Below are 17,843 nucleotides of genomic sequence, written 5' to 3' on the forward strand. Positions count from 1 at the left end.
GTTTTAAAATGATGAAATTCTGGAAAGATCTGTACTCACATCACAGGGATTGCCCCCAAGTGTTGAAACTATAGAAAATATATATTGTTTCATTTCTGCATATGTATATTTCTAAGAAATTTTCTCTAATAGTATGTGTTACTTTTGTAATAGGGAGATGGTAATCCCCTAAGAAAACATTACTTAAGTATTGCACCAAATACCCACTATCCAGTTAAACTTTTTTTCTGGTATTATCATCTCGTCTTCCCTAAGAAAACCCAAATAACTCAGTAAACCTCACTTATTTTTGAAAAGGTTATCAGTAATTAAGGTCAAGCTTTCTTCTAAGAATCTGGGACCTAAAGACCCAGTTGGAAACACTCCCAGGACTTGTAAGTCCCATCTTGACAGGTGACTGCCTTTCTCCACATGAGTGTGGCTGCAGGTAGGATCCCCATGCCACCATTTCCTCCATGGCTGTGCATTCCTCCCCGCTATGACTCCGCACCCTGACCCCGTCTCTTCTCCTCCCTTTCTCCTCTATGGCAAGGTTAGTCTCTCTCACCTCTGTACTTCCCAATTCTGGCTCAAGAGGCCCCCGCCTTACAGACACATCCCATGAAGACCTTGCTCTCTACTCCAGTGCCTGCAGTGCATTCCGCCCCTAGCTGTGTACCTGCAGGAGTCATTACCTCAATCCCTGTCTTTACACCAGGGGCTGGCAGAGGAAGCAATCCCCTTCCTCACAAGAGAAGGGATAACCAAGTTTCCAGCCTTCTGGGGACTGGGGAGTAGTGGAGGGGGTGTATGGACTAGAAAGTTAGCTCTCTTCGAGACTCTGGGAGCATAAGAACACTACCAGTATAAGAACACAGGCAATTTTTACAGAGAAATAATAGGAAACCATGTACTAACACTGCAGTTCAGCTGTATTATGGGTTAAGCGAGTTGTTATGGTACCATCGGGAACCAGTCACTCTTTTAAGCTTGCTCCAAATAATGACTTTCAATGAACTTTGGGAACACAGCCTGCCCCTAAGGTTTGGACTATTTGGGTTTTGTTTGCTTCTCTTAGCTAAAATAATAAAATGCATTTTTAAACAAAAGAGCTCCTTTACAAAATCCACTGTGTTGTCAAAATGGCACTCATCATCAGCAGTACTTACTGCCCAACATTTATCATTGGAGTTCTCCTCCGGGATCCCAAAAGCTTATAATAGGAAACTCGACTCCGTTACTGATCCTGGCACCTCTCTATCTTAAGAGGCAAAGACAAAGAATGCAACTTTTCTTTCCGAAAGTCATAGCCCTTCCTCTATTCTGAAGGCTAGAATCAGAAACGGGAAATCCTGAAGCCACAGACTCTCAACTGGTGTAACACTCAGCAACTTTATTTGCAAATGGAACAACAACGGGTCAAGCAAACATTCCAAAGGCTTGGAGGACTTGGCAAGAAGCCTCCCCACCCCGCTCTGCTCTACCTAGAGAAGATGGGATGTTTGCCAGGGGACCAGGGAGAGTCATAAAATCTCTTACTCACCATTTTACTGAAAAGAGTTGATGTGCCTGGCACACGGCGACCCCGAAGATGCTGTAAGGCGGACAGTGAATGTGCAAGTTAGCTTTGCAGAGTGCACTTCCTTTTTTGAACTGTGTGGTCTGTCCAGTCTTCACACATTGATATGTAGGGTTTATTTGCATGTTATCTCAGCCCTCAGAGCATTTGTATAACTGACCAGGTTTATCAAGTTATTATGCTTTAATAATATGAGGACAGGTACTTGGGAGAGGTTTGAAGTCTGAAAGATGACATGGAATTTTTTAAGAAGTGCCTGGGTATTGGGGCGCCTGGTGGCTTAGTCGTTAAGCATCTGACTTCAGCTCAGGTCATGGTTCCAGGGTCCTGGGATCGAGCGCAACATCGGGCTCCCTGCTCGTGGGAAGCCTCCTTCTCCCTCTTCCACTCCCCCTGCTTGTGTTCCCTCTCTCGCTGTGTCTCTCTCTGTCAAATAAATAAATAAAATCTTTAAAAAAAAAAAAAAAGAAGAAGTGCCTGGGTATTACATTTTGTGAACACAACCTGTTTTTTTTTTTTAATTTTTTTTAAGATTTTATTTATTTATTTTTGTGAGAGAGAGACAGAGCAGGGGGTGGGGTGCAGAGGGAGAAGCAGACTTCCTGTTGAGCAGGGAGCCCGAGGTGGGGCTTGATCCCAGGACGCTGAGATCATGACCTGAGCTTAACTGACTGAGTCCCCCGGGCACCCATGATTAACCTGTTTTATATAAAATCTATATTTGTGAATCTATCTATCTATCTATCTATCTATCTATGAATGAAGGACACAATCTAAAATGTTAACAGTGATTGACTTAGGTTAACGTTTTATTACAAATAATTTTTGTTTTGTACTTTGCTGACTTTCTGACTTTTCTGTTTTGAGTATATATACTTGTTAAAAATGTAACTATGATCCTAAAAAGAATAAAAGGAACACGATAACAATCCCAAATGTATTTAAATCTATCTCACCAACATTTAAATGGTGGCGATACCCATAAACTTATCATAGGATGGCATTCGTTTCATTAAAAATATAAATTGTATGTGAATCTAGCTTCATGTGTTAGGTTTTTAGCAATTTTTATTAGCATCACCTATCTCAATCTCTCATGCTGGTAAACTATATTCTTAAAGCATGGTGTTTGATCTCAAATCCCATCAATTATCTGCAATACCTGTCTGAACACATTCTGGTACCAGGATTTATCTCCTTTATTTTGAATACATAGCCTGACACTAAAGTAATTTCAAGGGCAGAAGATCATTTGTGTTGCCTCTTGAAAAGGAAAGGCAACTGATGCCTTAATTTTGGGTTGCAAATTTCTAGATCTTCTTGTAAGTACTACCACCTAGGAGCGGGGCACCAGATTTTTTCACTTGATGCTGAGCTAATATGAATTACTGCTATGACAATCCAAATCCTATATTAAAAAAAGATGTTTCCTATTATTTATTTTTTTAAATGAAAATGCTTTTCAAAATGCAGATGTGATTAGCAATATGGGTAGCATCATTGCCAGAACAAGGCGTGAAGACGGAGCAGGGGGCAAGTTCCAGAGGTGGAAAAGAACCTGATACTGCCTCGAAACCTGTGGGTATTTTAAAGAGGGTGTGGTCAGGAACTAGGTGGGTAGTCAGGAAATTGAAATTGCCGTCTCTGGCACGTAATAAATGCTCAGTGAATAAAAGGAGGATACAAAATGTTTGTTAGCGGAAGGCCTTGAAATGGAGACATTCTTTAGCTTAACCAAAACGCCTTGTATCTACTATCTGCTGAAACAGTTTTTTCACAGTGCAGGTACAGTTCAGAGTGTAAAGCAGTGGTTTTCAACCTGGATGCACATTAAAATTACCTGGGACGCTTTTAAAGATCCCAGTTCCCAGGCTTCACCCAGACCATCAAATCAAAATCTCTAGGCTTGAGACACAGTCATCAGTATTTTTTAGTTTCCCAGGAAATTCCAAGGCGCATGCAAGCCTCTCTAGAAGGAGGAGCAGATGACTCCTGCCAGCAAGATGGTGAACAGATCACCAGGCAAGGCTTGCAGGTAGAAATAACCCTGATACTCTGACATTGTTTACTACTGAGTTTTTTTTTTTTTTTTAAGATTTTATTTATTTATTTGAGACAGAGAGAATGAGAGACAGAGAGCATGAGAGGGAGGAGGGTCAGAGGGAGAAGCAGACTCCCTACCGAGCAGGGAGCCCGATGCGGGACTCGATCCCGGGACTCCAGGATCATGACCTGAGCCGAAGTCAGTCGCTTAACCAACTGAGCCACCCAGGCGTCCTGTTTACTACTGAGTTTAACAACATATTTTCACCAGACAGTCCATAATAATTGCTTATTCTTGGTCATTCTATGATTTTTCTCTCTGTACCAGTAAGTTGGACAAAAATGACAACATGAGCAGAAATCTAGCAATTTCCATTAACAATGTAGCTGACTAGATAAGTCTCTGGTTAAGACAACTCGGAATACATTCGAATTCGTTCATTTGCATTCCATTTCAACTTGTGCTTATTTCCAAATGAAACTTAAGGTAATTTTTAGTTGTTACTGACATACATTCAGCAGTCTGTCAAAAATATATATTTAAAAGAAGTAATTTGACTAAGAGAAAACAGGTAAGGACTCAAGCTCCCAATCCTAATTTATCATCCACCAATGAGTTTTTATTTTTGGAGTGTAATCACTTTACTTAAGATATATTTCAAATATCACATATGTGATATATTTCCTGTGAAGTCAGTTAAGTATATAAGCCCCTGAGCAGGAAGGCAAAACAGGAAATGCAATAAAGATGACAGACAATATAGAGATACCCTCTGAAGAAGATAAAGTTCTATTTTCCTGGTATGGGCACTGCAATTATTCCTGCTAGTGAAAGGGAGAAGTAGCTGAGAGGATGCAAGAGTCGTTAGAATTCTTTAACTACTTGGGCATGCATTCTCTTTTCCTAAATTTGCATTCCAGGGAACGGCTTTTGTTCAGGCAAGGATAAAATGAGTCCGCCATGTTGGTATTCACCGGTGACCGCTAGGGGGAGACAGTGAGGCCCAAAGATGTGGGGTGGGTCACAGAAACCAGCTTCATTTTTCAAAGTCAATTGACAAGAAGATGGAGGGAAACAGCATTAATAAAAATTTAGGTAACACTACTTACTGAGCATTATTTAAAAGCATTGTCAGTGTTGTATCTATCAGGGTCTTAAAAGGAGCCTGGTTAAAATGGTTAGCATAGAGGGTTAGAATGACTTATAAACTCTTACATAATTTCACCTTTATTTCCCAAATGGCTAACATTTTAGAGAAGAAACAAATGATCACCTCCTTTATGTGCCCAATGCTAACATGCCCCGGGCAAGACCCCAGAGATAGGAGAACAGAGGGATGTTGAGTCTCACCTCTTCCAGGAAGCCTTCTCTTCTGCGCACTCCCTCTTCTCCCCCTTTTTCTGGACGCCTGCAGACTGCACCACCAAATGAAGCTCTTTGATATGTTTGCCTTTTATGGTTCTCCCATTGTATCGGCTGCATTAAGTTTGGCTCCCTAACTAGATTTGAAACTCTTCCAGTGCGAATTAATTTGCATACTTCCTTCTGTCATCCTAAGATCCTAGAGCAACTTTTATTTTTCTAAACTTTTTTTTTTTGGCTCATGGGTTCCTTTCAGAATCTGATAAAAACATTACACCCTTTTGCACAGTGAGCCCGCAGGCGTACGGCCTCCCTTGAGACCCACTATTTATGAGAAGCTGTAGGAACTCTTGGCTAAAATATTATCAAATACTAGGAGATGGCCACTACATTACTGCCCTTTGACGATGAAATTAAAGCACAGAAATGTGGAGTGACCCCTCGAGTTTCCAAACTGGGAAAAGCGTCAGCTAAAACTTCATTATTTGGTAAACTTGTCTCTTTCTATCAGCATGCAATTGAACTGCGCCAGCAAAGAACTCAAACTCACAAAATAGATTCGTAGAAATTCAAGGAAATTCTAGTCTCCCTGTTTGGATAGATATGGAATAGCCAAGTGGAAAGTAGCAGGAAGAAAGCAGGATAAAAACAAGCATGTTTAAAAAGGGTGTGCAAGAGGAAATGGGCAGTTCCTTGGTTTGCCTTATTTCTCTTTCACTTTTTGTTTTGAAAACAGAGTGGATTTCAGCTCTTGTACTTTATATTTTTGATGAAAGCAGGCCTTAACCCATTCAGAACATCAGTGCTCTGGAAGAAATAACTTATTTATTTTTTTAAAGATTTTATTTATTTTAGAGAGAGAGGGGGTGAGCGGGAAGAGAGCCAGTGGAGGAGAGAGAAGGAAAGGGAGAGAATCCCAAGCAGACTCCATGCCCAGCATGGAGCCTGATGCAGGGCTCCATCCCATGACCTTGAGATCATGACCTGAGCTGAAACCAAGAGTCAGACTCTTAATTGGCTAAGCCACCCAGGAGCCCCTGGAAGAAATAACTTACTAATCAACTTTAGTAAAAAATGAACTCATCCTCCAACAGGAGAGTTCCCACTATATTTCAACAGGATGAGTAAATTGTTTTTAAATTCATGGAAAGCAGGGAACGATTTTCTTTACAAGTTAAACCCAACCCCAGGCAAGCATTTACTGATCTCTAAAAGAACTGCTGAGACAGGACAATGGAGAAATAATCTAAACTTTATTTAAGGGGTCTTTTATCAAACCAACTAACTTGAAAAGCAAAGAGACAAAGAACAAAGCATATAGAATTCTGTTATTTATTAATATACTTATTACTTTCTTTTGCTCTTTTGGCTATAATTTCTATCTTACTATCTCTTGGGGTTTGGGGAGCTTGTAAGGCTCTGCAAGGTCTCTTGAATCTTGCTGTTTTCTACTCATGGCTCTTGCTATTCTCTTTTCATGGCTTCTCACCTCTTCGGTCCTTATATGGTCTTCTCAGAGGCAGAATCTAAGTTGTAATCTTTTTGTCTCACTAGATCTCCAAGTCCAGGATGTTTAACTGACATCATCAAAATAAACACTCTCATTGGGTTGGTCATTGGGCTTGACAATTTGTTAATAATAATTTGTACTTTAACGAGTAAAAGAAAAGGTCATATGTGAAAAATGTATTTCTGCTTTTGTCCCCTTCCTTCCTTCCTTCCTTCCATCCTTCCTCTTTCCTTCCTTCTCAGTTTCCTTCCCAATAGTAAGGTTAGGCCAGAAAGGTTGGAAAATAAACAGATGTGCCTTGGGATTTTACAGACTCAGAGAAGATGACAAAGGGGAAAATGGATCTCTCTGCCATTTCTTGAGTTCTTATTCTTTCCCACTGCCAACTAATTGCAAGTATGAATATACTCATTTTCCTAGTTTGTTGTCTGTTTAATTTTAAAAAAGGAATATTTCCATTTCAGTACAAGATACATAGTGGTGAAGACTTACATTCTTTTCTTTCTTTTTTTAAATACCCTGATTTTTCAGGCAAGAAGCCTACCTAAATATAAAATTATCTATGACCTAATATAAAATTAGCCATACCTGGGTGTAACCTAGTGACAATTTTTCTTTTGATCAGAAGAATGCAAATGTTGCTATTTTAAATTCTATAGTACCTTTTGGAACTCAATACTACTACTTAGCAATGTTATAGGAAGTCTTCAGAGTATCTATAATGTAGCTATGAAACAAATTTATTATAACATAATTTATGAGATGATTCAAGTCATCCTGACCCTCTTTTTTTTTTTTTAATCCTTTCTAGGCTGACAGCCTTTAATAAGCTAGCACATGATTAAAAATTATTATAGATCTATACATGATACTGGGAAAACTGGATATCCATAATGCAAAAGAATGAAGCTGGAGCCTTACCTTGTACAATACCAAAAATTAACTCAAAATGATCAAAGACCTAAACATAAGAGCTAATAAAACTATAAGACTTCTAGTAGGACACACAGGGGAGAAGCTTCATGACAAAATTGACATCGGATCAAATGACTTCTTGGATAGGACACCACAAGCACAAGAAACAGAAGAAAAAAATAGGTAAATTAGATTTCATCAACATTAAAAACTTTTGTGCATTAAAGGATGCTATCAATAGAGTAAAGAGGCAACCCCAGAATCAGAGAAAATATTTGTAAGTTGTATATATGATAAGGGATTAATATCCAAAATATATAAAGAATTCCTATAACTCAACAACAAAGAACAACCTGATTAAAAAATAGGCAAAGGACTTACATAGATATTTCTCCAAAGAAGATATATAAAAGGCCAATAAAAACATGAAAGGATGCTCAAAATCACTCATCATTAGGGAAATGTAAATCAAAACCACAAAGAGATACCACTTTTGTATCCATTGGGATGGCTATTATTAAAAAACCTAGAAAATAACAAGTGTTGGCCAGGATGTGGAGACATTGGAGCCCTTGCTCATTGCTGATGGGAATGTAAAATGGTGCAACTATTGTGGAAAACAGTATTGTGTTCCTCAAAAAATTAAACATAGATTTGAACTTATGATCCAGTAACTCCACTTCTGGGTATATACCCCAAAGACGTGAAAGCAGAGATTCAAAGATATATTTGTACAGTCATGTTCATTGCAGCCCAAAGGTAGAAGCAACTCAAGTGTCCAGTAACAGAGAAATGGACAAACAAAATGTGATATATATAAATGTGATATATATATCTTGAATATATAAACATAACATCAATATATATATTTCATTGCTTTTTAAGGCTGAATAACATTGTATGTTGTATATAGGGAAATTCTGATATATGCTGGAAGATATTCACTAAATGAAATAGATGCAAAAGGACAAATGTTCTATGATTCCATTTATATAAGGAACCTAAAATAGTCAAATTCAGAGACAAAAGTAGAATAGTGGTTATCAGGGCTGGGGAAGTAGGGAATGGAGAGTTATTTTTTACTAGGTGCAGAATTTCAGTTTGGTATGATTAAAAAGTTCTGTGATGGGTAGTAGTGATGGTTGCACAACAATATAAATGTACTTAATGCCACTGAACTGTACACTTAAAAATGGTTAAGATGAGGGCACCTGGGTGGATCAGACAATTAAACATCCGCCTCTTGATTTCGGCTCAGGTCATGATCTCAGGGTTGTGGGACCAAGCCCTGAATTGGGCTCCACACTCAGTGGGGAGTCTGCTTGAGATTCTCTCTTCCTCTCCCTCTGCCCCTCCCCTGCTCCCTCTCTACAAAAAAAAAAAAAAAAAAAAAAAAAAAAAATTGTTAAAATGGTACTTTGTCACAATAAAAAAAATAACTCCTCTAAAAAATGTCACTGAACCCACTATTTAGAGGAAAGTACTAAGCCATTCTGCCATAAAACATTATTTTCAGTTTTTAGATTTTATCTTTTTGGCTTTTTTAAATGTCACAAATATTAGAGTCATATTCAGAAGGATTTATATCAATAGCTTTGCATAATAACAATAGTAACAGCTACTGTTTATTGTTTGTCTACAAAGGCCAAAGTCATTAAATACATTATATCGATAAATCAACACAAAAATTCTATGAAGGGAATATTATCACCCCTGGGCATATCTTAGGGCTTGGGGGTTTAGTAACTTGTCTCTTGTTAAAAAGCCACATCACTCCCTTATCTTGAATCATTTCACTGCTCTTAGCGTGGTAGTGGTAATGAATATGAGGTGGGGGTGGAGCGGTTGGGGGGAGTTGGAGGTGAGCAGAGAGATCGATGTTTGTCCTGTGAAGTTGTTATGTAAGTGTGCTTGTGTGTGATTGAGGAGAGAATACTTTTATTTATTTATTTTTTAAATAAACCTAAGGTGAGCCTAGTTTCTTATCCACCACTTTGGGTTATTTTCATAAATAACTGTTGGGAAATGAACTCAAGAGTGCTATTGTGGGCTGTTGTATGCAGCGTCCCCTTGCATATACCAGCCAAAGGGCCCTGGGGAAACAGTGGTGTAAAGCCAGGGTAAGGATGCCAACCCACACCTCAAACATTTATTAGTTGCCAGGTATACAATGCTATCTACCAGGTGATCAGTAGAATGAATAAGCTACTTGAGTTTTGAGTATAAAAAGGGAAAACCTTAGCGATTCACCAAAGCTTCTTTTCCCATTAGGCCCAAGAGAATATGAATGCCCATCCAGCTTTTCGGGGTCCTCTTGATAATGGCTAGGGTTCAGGGTAATCATCAGAATGTATGGCCTGAGACAGAGGACTGTTTTCCCCACGTGTTTCTTTCCTTGAGTTTGTGGTGTGCCTCCCTCAGAGAGCATGCGGGGGTGGGGATATACCGTGCCCCGTCTGCCTGGACCGAGCTACCCCTTTCCTTCTCAGGAGTCTGCTTTCTCACAACCACAGGCCAGGCTGAGCCAGGTAAGGCCTGGCAGCCCGGAGGTCTTCATCTCCCCCAATTTCTCCTGATTCTTCCTCAGTTTAGATTTAGAGATGTTCTTCTAGGAGCTGATTCCTGTTGGGCAATTTCTGGTGTCTCAGTGGTGCACCCTGCTGGAAGTGCTCTACCAGATATGTCACTTGGGAAGGGAAGTTGGAGGATCTGGCCGTCAACAGTGAATCTGCACCTTTCCCTCCATTTCCAGTAGAAGGGGTTCTGACAAATCATTAAGCTGACCATAGGGAGTCTGGTTGAGGCTCAGCTTTTTTCTTGTTTGATGTTATAATTCAAAAGAGTGCAAGGAATTTTCAGTTTTTACTATGATAAGTCCCCTTAGTCCAGGTGCTCTATAGCAGAGACTCTCTCAACAGTGAATTGTCTAAGAGCTGAGTTCAGTATTTGCATGCATTTAACAGATCTGAATTCTTTTTGATTCACCCAGGTTTCTGGGGGCAGGGAACAGGAATTCTTTTGATATCCCAGGGCTACTTTCATATCCTAAAGGACCAGGCCGGCACTTCTATGTTTAGAGCTCCATCTCCGTATCACACCTAACATATTAAAATGCATTCCATGTCCAATAACATTTTTCTTTGTTGTTTAAAAAAGAACTTGAAAATTGTCGTTAAATATTTTGCTTTCAAATTGTTTGCAAATAAATAATTTGCTGTGATCTTTCAGTAATTATGTGCATTCTGAATTTGTGTGAAGTGAGAAAAATGAACAAATTTATTTATAAATGCAGGAAATGTTTATTAACAATAACAATTAATGGAGTTGACATGATAATATTGTTTATGTTTATTAAACATTTATTAATTTTGATTTTACATTTTTTCCTTTGGTATTTTGAGTCTTTTTTTTAGGGGAAGTCTCAGACCTTTTCAAAAGCTTTGAGGCCTTAAGTATCACACTATTTAATGGATAAAATCATACAGTCACTTCCCTTAATCACTTTCTTTTCTTTTTAAGATTTTATTTATTTATTTGACAGAGAGAGAAAGAGCACAAACAGGGGGAGTGGCAGGCAAAGGGAGAGGGAGAAGCGGGCTTCCTGTTGAGCAGGGAGCCCAATGTGGGGCTCGATCTGGGATCATGACCTGAGCTAAAGGCAGATGCTTAAACAACTGAGCCACCCGGGCACCCCCTTTAATCACTTTCTTATGTGGGTAGCCTTACCTCATAAGACTGGGTATTAAGCTGGACCATATGAAATTGCTGGTTATTTGTTTTTTTTGTCTTTGTGTTTGTGTGTGTGTTTTTTTTTTTTTTGTAAAATATGACTGAATAGAGGCAATTTCACATGATTTAACCTAATTGTTTTTTGTTACAAATACAATACATTCATTCCTTTGGAAACAGAGTTAAACTGGAGAGGTAAGACTAACAAGAGCAGAGTGCTATGCATGGAGTAGGCACTCAGTAGGTATTTGCTGAATGAATGCATGCAGGTACCAATGAATGACCCAACAAGAAGCAACAACATACACAAGAATGAAATTGCATGTTATGGACTTGGGGTGATGAAACTGGTGGAATATATTAATCATACAAAGCACTTTGGCAATTACTTTTAAAACCAACATTCTCTTTTTAATTTAATTTTGTTAACAAGAGACTGGCATTGCCTATGGGAGAAAGCATAGTGTACTGCCTACTGCTCATTCAGGAATAAAAAAATGGAAACACCATAGGAGTTTAAGGAGGAAAAGAAGCCTTGTGGATCTGAGAGTGGAGATTTCAGAGGCCAATAGGATGTTCATGTTGCTTTTCATTTGGCAACAAGAACTGTCTCCAAGGGCAGGATCCTTAATTGGAAAGTCTTGGTTTTTAGTTTTGTTTGATCCCAAGGAAGTCAACAGCTTAATTGTTTTTTTGGCTGGAAATCCTAGAGAAAACAAAGGATTATCAAATCTTAATGATTTAATAAGACTTCAACTTTGGGTCCATCCATCCATCTATTTATTTATCCCCTTATTCTATTGCATCATGATGTACCAGATACTCTCTAGGGGCTGGGAACAGAATGGGGTTTAGGATACAAGAGACACATTTCCAAACTAGAGGGATATTCTCTTGTGTAGAAAGATGAAATGTCATTAGTTCTGGAAAAGCAGAGGGAAAAGTGCTCAGGAAGCATAGACAGAGAACTGATTCATGGAGAAATTGGAGAAGATTTCACTGAAGAGATGTTAATTGTTCTGGGTCCAGAAGGAAGGTTTTCCATGATTAGAGTAACCAAAGAATGAGAAAAGGGGAGGGGGAGGAGGAGAAGAGGAAAAGAAAAAAAAAAAAAAAAAAAGAATCATGCCCCAGGAAGGATCCACCACAAAGGTTTTGGTTTAACTGGCATGGATGGACATCTGTTTTATTTTTCTTTTTGGCCTTTTTAAAGAAGCTAACCAGGTAATCTAGAGAGCATTAGGTTGAGAAACACTGGTGTGGAAGGAGTAGAAACACACAAGGGGAATAAAGGAGAGGGGGCTTGGATTGGTTGAAGGAGGAGAAAGTTGGAGAGCATTCTACTTTAAGTAAATAGTATGTTAAAAAAGGTGATGTTTAAGGTTTTCAATCTCATGATGGGGGCATGTCCAACCTAAATGGGACATTGGAACTGAACATTTTGCAGAAAATTGGATGTCTGGAAGAGATTCCTTGAGAGAAAGATTCAGCAAGAAAGATTTCATCAAGAAAGATTTCTGGGGCGCCTGGGTGGCTCAGTGGGTTGAGCGACTGCCTTCGGCTCAGGTCATGATCCCAGGGTCCTGGGATCGAGTCCCACATCGGGCTCCCTGCTCTGCAGGGAGCCTGCTTCTCCCTCTCCCACTCCCCCTGCTTGTGTTCCCTCTCTCGCTGTGTCTCTCTCTGTCAAATAAATAAATAAAATCTTTTAAAAAAAGAAAGATTTCTGGTGGACCATCCTGAGTCAGGTGTGAAAAGTCAACCAGAAGATGCTAGCGTCCTTAAAGTTACTATGTAGATAGGTGGAGGGAACTTGATCTTCATTATCCATGAAACACAAAATGTGGAAACTGAACCAAGAAATTTACATTAAAAAACTGTTGCAAAATGAATGAAAACAACAGGACCTCTCAAGAAACAAATTAACCCTTAGAATACTCAGAGTAACAGAATTCCCACAGGAAACAATTTCCCCTGAGGATTAAGCCTGTAATAAGAAATTACTAAGTACACAGTTAGAAAAAAATGCCATGAGAATGAGTTAGTACACTTAATAGACAAAACAATTGCAGTGCAGAAAATATATATTGGGGAGCAAATTAAGAGAGACTCCCAAATGAACATGTTTCATATATTCAAAGAGATAAAAGTAGGAAAATAGTACAGTAGGCTAGGATTAATTAAAAATAGATTAAGGTCTTGAACGTAAGATCTGAAACCATAAAGCTCTTAGAAGAAAACAGGTAGTAAACTCTTTGACCCAGGTCTTAGCAATGACTTTTTGAATCTGACACCAAAAGCAAAAGCAAAAAAAGTAAAAATAAACAAGTGGGACTACATCAAACTCAAAAGCTTCTACACAGCAAAGGAAATCATCAAAAAATGAAAAGGCAACCTACCGAATGGGACAAAATATTTGCAAACCATAGATCTGATAAGTGGCTAATATGCAAAATATATAAAGAACTCATACAACTCAATAGCAAACAAATAATTTGATTAAAGAATGGGCAGAAGATCTGAATAGACATTTCTCAAAAAAAGATGTACAGATGGTCAATAGGTACATGAAAGATGCTCAACATCACTAATCATCAGAAAAATGCAAATCACAACCACAATGAGATATCACCTCACACCTGTTAGAATAGCTATTATCAAAAAGACAAGAAATAACAAGTGTTAGTGAGGATGTGACAAGAAATAAGTGTTAGTGAACCCATGTGCACTATTGGTGGGGATGTAAATTGGGGCAGCGGCTATGGAAAATGTTATGGAGGTTCCTAAAAAAAATAAAAAAATAGAACTACTATATGATCCTCCAATTCCACTTCTGGGTATTTAGCTGAAGAAAATGAAAATACTAACTCAAAAAGATATATGTAACCCTATGTTTACTGCAGCATTTTTTACAATAGCCAAGACAGGAAGCAACCTAAGAGTCCATCAATGGATAAATGGATAAAGAAACTGTGGTATATACACACAATGGAATATTCAGCCACAAAAAAGAATGACATATATGGACCTTAAGGGCATCGTGCTAAATGAAATAAATCATACAGAGAAAGAGAAATACTGTATGATCTCTCTTATATGTGGAATCTAAAAAAACAGAAAAACAAACAAAACACAAAACTCATATAGATACAGAGAATAGATGGTGGTTGTGAGAGGTGGGGGTGGGGTGGGAGAAATGGGTGAACTGTTTTTGGTTTAGTTTAAATAAATTGAATAATTAATAATAAATAAATAATAAAGAAAGATCTTTAAGATTTATTATAAGTGATAAAAGCCAGATGGATCAATGTATATACTTTACTACCATTGGGTAAAGAACAAAAATGAGGAAGGAAGGACCTCTCTCTCTCTCTCTTTCTCTCTGTCTATCATATATCTATCTAAATATATGTGTTTTTTTCTTATTTGCCTGCATATAAAAAAGAAGATGTGGAAAGAGGCATCAATGATAATAATACCAAATAGTTTTTGAACTCTTTCCCCAAATTCAAGTTAGTCTTTTACATGTGTTACCTTACTGCAGGTTCATGAGTCCCAAGCACCTTCGGTCTAGTTTTTGTTTTTAATTAAAGCAAACACATAAAAATCATGTTTTAGGTAACTGACCCTGCTACTGTGGCCATATCCATTTGGCACAAAAGTCAGCACCTTGGCAAAAGTCCTCTATATACAAAACAGACATAAGGAAGACCAGGAGTTTACACTATCGTTAGAAACTCCTCCTGTTTTAGGAACACTATGTACTGGATGATGGAATAAGACTCAATTGACCCAATCAGACTCTGTAGCAGATAGCATTCCCTTGGATATAGACTCTGAGGATCTGAGTTTGTATGCAGCGTATTTATTAGTGTTTGTTCTTGGGAAAAAAATCTGTGAGGAGTGTGGAAAGCAAAATTAGGAATAAGGGGAAGCTCAATTGTGATGTTCTTGCAACAGAGGCTTCAGCAAATCACATGGGGAGCTGTGAAGCTAGGTGGTGCTTCAGAGGGCTTGTTCATCAAATACCAACCACACTGACCAGTTATCAGATACAAGCCTCCCTCAGGCTGGGAGCATAACCTTGGGTGTGGTCGCTTCCTTGTTACAGGACGATCCTGAAGAGAATTGTTGTGTGAAATGTCAGCAGGTAACACTCCTAGGAGGTGGGGGGATGGGTCCTTGGTCCTGAAGGGAGATCTGGGCTGTACACCATGACATCCCCTACAGAGTCTTAGGGAATTTTGAATGCAGGAGGCATTGGGAAAAGATAGAAGCAGTAGAAGCAGAGGGGATAAAGGACGTGATAAACGGAGTCATGACAGTGGTAGCGTCATTCTGGTATTAACAACAAGGTAATTAGGTTGCTACAACAGTTTTTGAACACCTTGAGAGGGTTTGTATGTTTAACAATGATAAATGATATTTCAGATCTTCATAAATGCCATCTGAAATTGTGGAGACTGTTGTTATTATCCCTATCTGTTTCCTGCAATCTGAAAAAGTGAACCTAAAAGACATAGGTCTTAGGGATTCAACTTTGAAGTGCATCTTATTCAAGGGTATTTATAAGAACATGTGAAGAAAACATTCTCGGGAAAATATATAAAAATTTTAGAGAGATTAGGAATTTTGCTTACTTGCTTAAAAAAATTACAGTTGACCCTTGAACAACGTGGGGGTGAGGGGCACTGACCCCTGCAGAGTTGAAAATCTATGTAGAACTTTTGACTCCACTAAAACTTAACTACTAATAGCCTCCTCTTGCCTAGAAGCCTTACTGCTAATATAGTTGATTAACACATATTTTGTATGTTAAAAGTGTTATATAGTGTATTCTTACAATAAAGTAAGCTAGAGAAAAGAAAATGTTATTAAGAAAATAATAAGGAAGAGAAACTACATTTACAATACTACTGTAAAAAATTCACATCTAAGTGGACCCATGCAGTTCAAACCCATGTTGTTCAGGGGTCAATCATTAACAATTAAAAATTTTTTTTCATAGTTCTGTTTAAATGCAGAGGTAGAAGATATAAAATTGCATGCTCAATGATATATAAAGTCTGATTTGTCCATTTTCATTATTCATTCAGTTTTTCTCCTCTCTTTACATTGATAATCTAGAAGTTTCATACAAATTAATTCAAGAGATAATTTTCAAATTAAATAACCTCAAAATGCACAGTTTTGTCCCTAATAATATATCATAAGTTGTTCTCACCTTAAGTTTTTCGTTTACTGGTTTCACAGGCAATCCCCGTAAATGTGATGGGGCAGGAACACAGACATTCTCCCTCCAGCAGAATCACGGTACCTCCATTTTGGCATGGGTCACATTTTCTCGCACTGAATTCATTGAGGTAATCTTCAATGGCATTTTCCAAATTTTGTTTCTTTAGATGTGCGTCTTTTATTTTAACTGGAACCAGATTATATATAGGAGATAGCTACAAGAAAGCAAACCATTTAATTTCAGGACTTTTTCTACTGATGGAGCTTGTGCAATACCATTCATTGGATTAGTTGTTTATGAATTCATTAATTCAACAAAGGCTTATTTAATGACTGGTATTGGCAGATACGATGTTAGCTTTTAAGACTATAGTAGTGATCAAAACAAGGCATGATCTCTGTGATCATGGAGATCACATTACAGAGATAAGAAGACTGATACTAAAATAATCAGATTGGGGTGCCTGGGTGGCTCAGTTGGTTGAGCCTCTGACTCAGTTTCGGCTCAGGCCACGATCTCATGTGTCATGAGATAGAACCCGGAGTAGGGCTCCATGCTCAGTGGAGAGTCTGAGATTCTCCCTCTCCCTCTGCCCCTCCCCCCACTCTCTCTCTCAAATAAATAAACAAATCTAAAAGAAAAAAAAAGACTATAGTAGTGACCAAAACTAGGCATGATGTCTGTGATCATGGAGATCACATTATGGAAGTAAGAAGACAGATATTAAAATAATCATACAGATAAAATTAAAATGGAAACTATGGTAGGTGCTATATGGGATGGGTACACATGTTTTAAAAATGCACAACTATGGATTTAAACTTTTCTCAGGATCATGTATTAACATTATTTTTCGAATTGTTTTTGCTGACTTTTCCGCTCCTCTTCTCTTCCAGCAGCTAGCCAGGTGCTCGATATCTCTTGCTGGAGTGGGGGTTTGTGTGCAAGACCAAGATCAGAAAGCCCCTAAAGGCAAATTCTTTACTGACCTTCTCCCCCACACCCCCCAAAAAGCCTGAACTCACTGAGAAAGTTTTGCAGGGAGAAGAAGTGTAAGAAGAATGCCACTGAGGGAGGAGTTTCTTCCAGAATTAGTACGTCTCTTAAGTAGCAAGAAATCATAACTAGATCTCTGGCAGCTATTTTAGGAAGTAGCAGGATCTGTGGCGTGCCCCTAGGGAAGCTAGGTCCATATCAAGGTCCATATCAAGGACCACGGATCCAGTGAACATGTGAGTTTGAACAATGAGGTTACCACCACCATGGACTAAGTATTTATACATATCATATTCCCAATTCCCAACAGACGTTCTTGTATTAAGTTGGGCAACAAGGAAAGATCTCCCTGAAACCCATCTGACACATGAATAAAGGATGAATTTTCTAGCAGTATGAAGGTATCTCAATGTCAAACTTAGACTTAAAGAAAATGAAGTAAAATGATTTATTCTGCACACTTAAATTCCTGGAGTAAGATACATAGTTGTTA

The 17,843-nt window shown here is 38.4% G+C and overlaps 2 protein-coding genes across 3 annotated transcripts in view; both read right to left on the reverse strand.

The window, feature by feature from the left end:
* The window catches only part of LOC118006343 (FYN-binding protein 1-like), a 150,726-nt gene extending 148,928 nt beyond the window's left edge, over positions 1 to 1,798 (reverse strand). For both annotated transcript variants that reach the window (XM_034998962.1, XM_034998961.1), the window contains exon 1: positions 1,523 to 1,798. In XM_034998962.1, the coding sequence (XP_034854853.1) occupies positions 1,523 to 1,525 (3 nt within the window). In that variant the 5' untranslated portion in view covers positions 1,526 to 1,798. The remainder of the gene's footprint in view (positions 1 to 1,522) is intronic.
* A 9,380-nt stretch (positions 1,799 to 11,178) lies between these two features.
* LOC118006335 (complement component C9-like) overlaps positions 11,179 to 17,843 on the reverse strand; it is a 53,142-nt gene continuing 46,477 nt past the window's right edge. Inside the window, exons 10-11 of the mRNA XM_034998953.1 lie at positions 16,343 to 16,568; positions 11,179 to 11,824 (exon numbers count right to left, since the gene is read on the reverse strand). Coding sequence (XP_034854844.1) covers positions 16,344 to 16,568 — 225 coding nt within the window. The 3' untranslated portion in view covers positions 11,179 to 11,824; position 16,343. The remainder of the gene's footprint in view (positions 11,825 to 16,342; positions 16,569 to 17,843) is intronic.

This window comes from Mirounga leonina, unplaced genomic scaffold, assembly GCF_011800145.1.
Source record: "Mirounga leonina isolate KUSES-001 unplaced genomic scaffold, KU_Mleo_1.0 Mir_96, whole genome shotgun sequence".
NCBI lineage: Eukaryota > Metazoa > Chordata > Mammalia > Carnivora > Phocidae > Mirounga > Mirounga leonina.